At 37.8% G+C, this 5145-nt stretch overlaps 1 protein-coding gene across 1 annotated transcript; it reads right to left on the bottom strand.

The window, feature by feature from the left end:
- Nucleotides 1–326: 326 nt before the first annotated feature.
- NKX2-1 (NK2 homeobox 1) lies at nucleotides 327–4218 on the bottom strand. Its single transcript, XM_044074215.1, has 2 exons — nucleotides 3713–4218; nucleotides 327–2324 (listed from the first exon to the last, which is right to left on the bottom strand). Exons 1-2 carry the CDS (start codon nucleotides 4086–4088, stop codon nucleotides 1654–1656), a joined length of 1047 nt encoding a protein of 348 aa, XP_043930150.1. The 5' UTR covers nucleotides 4089–4218; the 3' UTR covers nucleotides 327–1653.
- Between the last annotated feature and the right edge of the window lie 927 nt (nucleotides 4219–5145).

Here is a 5145-nt window from a genome sequence, read left to right on the forward strand (position 1 = left end):
AGTGCCTCCAGTTAGTAAATAAACACAACAACCAAATGTCAAAGTTACAGTTTTGCTATCTTACAATGTTGACGAACATTTGAGTCAAGTTTTCTGGCAAGTGCTATCACAAACAAACAATTCTTAAACCTGTTTTTTTCTTAGATAACACTCGTGACTGTGTTGCTATTTTTATTAGTGGAATATAACTGATAATTCGGGGGGGGGGGCGAAAGAAAGAAAGAAAGAAAGAAAGAAAGAAAGAAAGAAAGAAAGAAAGAAAGAAAGAAAGAGCTACAAGTTTAATTAATATAATTCTGATTATTACATGTAAGCATGAAGCACACTTAAAAAGCAAAACATTTTATTTTATCAACCACAAGTGGTCTCTTCTGATCTAGCAGACATAAGTTTTGATTACTTAATCAGTTTAAAGCAGGGGCAAAAACAACATAATGTTTTGGTGGACGTATTCACCTGGCAAAGTCAATAAAGAAAAACATTTAGTCAGTGCAGTTCAATTTAAACATTGTTCAGCTTGCATTGTTTGCTCAAAACAAACTAACCAAATCCACTGCATTTACTTGTCTTGAAATCCACCGAAGACACACAATGCGAAATCAAACCTTATACTAATAACAAAGGGTCAGATCCTTAATCGAAAACTACAAGGCTGTAATTTCTTAATAACAAAGAAATAAGGATATGGCTACACAGCCCTGTTGAAATTTGCATCATACCATTAAAAAAACAATATTTGGTGCTAAAGCAGAACGATTTTCTGGGACTACTTCCAAAAATGTCAACACGAACTAGTACAATTGCCCCCCACCCGCCCACACATTTATGTATTTCACCATTTAAGAAAACACTGTTTTCAATGTGTGTTTGTTTTAATCTCTGACTATATTAAATACCCTCTTTATTGTCTGTATCTTAAAAAAGCCCTCTTCATTTATAACACCAGGATAGCATCTTATTTGGGCAGTGTAGGAAAACACCCCTTATGGTATATCATTTTTGCCTATATTTTAATAATTTATTTATTAGAAGCTTTTTTATTAACTATAGTCAAGTCAAATGTCTCTATAAGTTACAGCAGAAAAGATAGGCAGCGCAAAACCGATATAACCGTGTCAAACTTTTGCACATGCAGGTTTAAGAGTTCATCAAAACATATCTTACAACATAATCGACAATCTACTAAAGGCTATAGTTTAGTCTAGATCTTTTACAGAACCTTACAATTAGGAATCACATTACAAGCTAATAAAATCCAAAGCATGTGTTAATCAAGTCGAATGTCTTCACGGCCTTCCCCCAGGGAATGGGGTCTGAGCTGTATTGTGGGGGTAATTCCCTTCAGTTTGTATCCCCCAAATTAATCTTTTACATACACACATGCTCTTAGCAGTAAAAAAAAAAAAAAAAAAAAAAAAAAAAAAAAGTAGGAAAGGCGCAGGTTATGGTGTAAGTTTTAGTAAAATGTTGTTATACTCCAGGGTCGTTCTTTAGTCTCTATTTTCCACCCAGTAAAAGAACTGTTCATACACAAGCAAACAAATCCTTTGTCGAAAATACGAAGTGCACCACAAAGCACCAAATTTCACGAACCACTCTCAGAAACTACCCGGCATAGTGTTTGGGACGTTCCGGCTTAGTTGTCAGTCACCCTCACCAGGTCCTGCCATATAACAAGGTTGAACAAGACATAGCAGTGCCGAAATCAGAACTAGAAGAGTTTAGGTGAGAAAGACTGGACACTTGGCTTTGGAGACTTGACGGACTAGATGAATGTTGCCCTAGGTCTGGAGACTGACCTGCACTGTTTGTTTGATGAGGTGGGTGCCCCAGAGTACTGCTATTACTAGCGCCTGTGATGGCTGTAGCTGCCTGTTGCTGGTGGTGTGTTTGAATAGCTGCCGTTGGAGTGTTGGATCCTCCCTGGCACGGTTTACCATCCTTCACTAAGACTGGCACTGCCACTCTGCGAGGAGACTGCTGTTGCTGACAGGAGCTGTTATCCTGTTGCATCTGTTGTTGGGCAGCTTTGTCTTTTGCCTGGCGTTTCATCTTATAGCGATGGTTCTGGAACCAGATTTTTACCTGAGTGGGAGTAAGGTGGATCATGCTAGCTAAGTGTTCTCTTTCAGGTGCCGAGAGGTATTTCTGTTGCTTGAAGCGTCTCTCTAGCTCGTAGACCTGGGCCTGTGAGAAAAGAACGCGGCGTTTTCTCCTTGGAGTGCTCTGGAGAGGTGCCATGCTCTTGCCAACATCGCCAAGGGACCCCAGGCTTCCCATTCCACCCATATTCATTCCAGAGGTGGGCCCCATAAATCGGGGAACTACAAAGGAGACAAGACAGACAGAAACATAAAGAAACAGTGGGAGCATCTCTTGGACTGTTAACACGTTTACAGTCTATTATCAATCCCATTTGAAATATCCAAATACACATCTAATAGCATTCTTTATTTTCACATTAAAAAATTCCATGTATTTTATCCCGCATCGGGCAAACACTGCGTAGACTCACATACGCATGCAGGTATGAATTGCAGTTAAATGAGAATTTCTGACTACACAACGCAAGTTCATAACGGTATTGATAAACAAAACATTTTCTTAAAATGTACAATACAAGGTATGTTTTTAACCAGTCCACTTTACTATATGCTACTTTATTATTCCTATTATTAATATTGTACATAATAACAGTAAGGTGTTCGTTGCTGTAAATAATTTACTAACAACAAACGTAATCTTAAAACAAGAAGAAAGCTGCAGCTGCACAATATTATACTTTTGTAGGGAAGCACCAACTGTAAGCATATGACTAAAAGCTGTGCATTATGAGAATAAAGTATATATATATATATATATATATATATATATATATAGTGATGCCTTGGAATGAGAAAAGGCTGCAGATTACTATATTTCTTTTCCTAGCATAAAAAGTTAGATCAATAACATTTAATGGAAGACATATTGCATTTTAATAAATGACAACATACAGCAATGAAGACACTAATAATTAAATTACATTATAATTAATAAATACGTTATCTAACGAGTTCAGTTAAAATAAACAATCGTTTGAGTATAGTTTTCCCCTGCAGTAGCTGAAATAGTAAAATTATTGTCATTTGTTTAACTTAATTGTAGCGTATGGTTACCGATAAACATATTCCTTAGTAAGAAAAGTAACCCACTGCATTATTAAAACACTGACACCTGCACACGCACAGACATTTGCAATGACAGCATCTCGCTAAAGTACAGTTACATGTGTGCCTTGTGGATGTTTGTGTGTGTCTGTGTAGATATGTATTACATGTATGCATGCGTGTGTGTGTGTGTGTGTTGTAACTCGCTTTTCAATTCTCTTGCAAAATGTTAGTATAAATCACAAACTCTGTATAGATATGTAACCCTGTATTTCTGTATTATACTGTATATAACGTTATCTCTTCTTTAAATTGTGTCCCAGTTGTGCATGTAAATGGTCCACTCAGTGCTCTAGTCCACTAAACAAAAATTAAATAAAATCCATATATCACCATCTATCTATCTATCTATCTATCTATCTATCTATCTATCTATCTATCTATCTATCTATCTGTCTGTCTATCTATCTTTCTATCTGTCTATCTATCTATCTATCTATCTATCTATCTATCTATCTATCTACACACATACATAAACACACCCGTACACTTTTATCACTTACTGGTAGAGAAACGTGGATCTGGATTAGTTCCATACCATCCCGTGGCCGAAGCACTATTCCTCATTGTCTCCTGGTAAGGGGGAAGTTCACTCATATTTCCAAGGTTGCCCAGGTTCCCATTGCAATAGCCTCCCATAGTAGAATGTGAGAGCTGAGGAACTCCTGAAGCTGCCATATGGTAGGCAGCAGTTACAGAACCATTGTGACCCATTGGGTGCTGCTGGATGGTCGGCTGAGACACTTGCTGTTGCCTGTAGGCTGCCAGTGGAGCCCCCAAGTTACTAGCCTCCATGCCCACTTTCTTGTAGCTTTCCTCCAAAGGACTTAAAATATCAGACACTGAGAAAGGAGTCGTATGCTTGGGGCTCATCGACATGGTTCAGCGGCTGAAAAAAAGAAGGGGAGGCAAATATTTTTTGCCAAATATTCTAGTGTTGTCTTAGCACCGATCTTGTTGGATGTACACGTAAGAGAGTGGCTGAAGTCCGCCTTAATTGGATTGAGTGGAGGCTCAGGGCTGCCTTTCGTTTGTTTTAGCCAGGCGCCAGGTTTTAGGCTGCCAGCAGAGGCGGGGCATAGGCAGTTAAGCAACAAGACAATAGAGACAGCTACATCTTGCCCAAGATAATTAGCTTACATTCTGATGACAAGGCAAACACCTTTAAGTTTTACTTGTCAAGGTTTTATATACCAAATAATCCAAAACTCCCTAGTTACTATAGCAATGCCACTGTTTGATTACATTCTATCAATAAAATTCAGAAACGGACTTATCTTTGTATAGTTTGTAATCTGTCTTAAATGTTAAGAATAGCTGCAGGAAGAGGGTACTAGTTAGGAAGACATTTAATATGTGCTGCCTTTCTCTTAAACGTACCTTAATATTTATAAATACTACAATTCCTCTTCAGTTACCCTTCTGATAGTTTGCAGCAGCAGGGGTCCAAGTAATTAAGATTAAATCTGTATCAATTAAATCTAAAATAAACGTATCTATCTATCTATCTATCTATCTATCTATCTATCTATCTATCTATCTGTCTGTCTATCTATCTGTCTGTCTCTCTCTCTACATTTCGCCCGTGGTTCCATGGTTTAACTCTCATGGAAACCTCAACAGAAGTTTACTTCATTGTGGATGCTTCATCCTACTCAGTCCGTGTACAAGCCTTTAATAATGACCGTATTGCACAACAGGTGTGTAATATTTAATTCGCTTAATTCAATGCTAGAAAAAGAGTCACGTTAATAATTTATTCATGTGGAACACGTTTTATGGTTGTGATTTGTTGTTAAGGCAGAATTAAGCTCCTGGATGATCTTTTCCTTTGCATTTTTTCATGTGAACTGCAGAACAACAGAGTCTTGGTAAAAGTCTGCTGATTTGGATGAAGGCGGTCTGGAGGAAACTGAAAGCTGAGGCTCTGAATTGT

Source organism: Protopterus annectens, chromosome 6.part0, assembly GCF_019279795.1.
Source record: "Protopterus annectens isolate FY-2018-M chromosome 6.part0, PAN1.0, whole genome shotgun sequence".
Taxonomy (NCBI): domain Eukaryota; kingdom Metazoa; phylum Chordata; order Ceratodontiformes; family Protopteridae; genus Protopterus; species Protopterus annectens.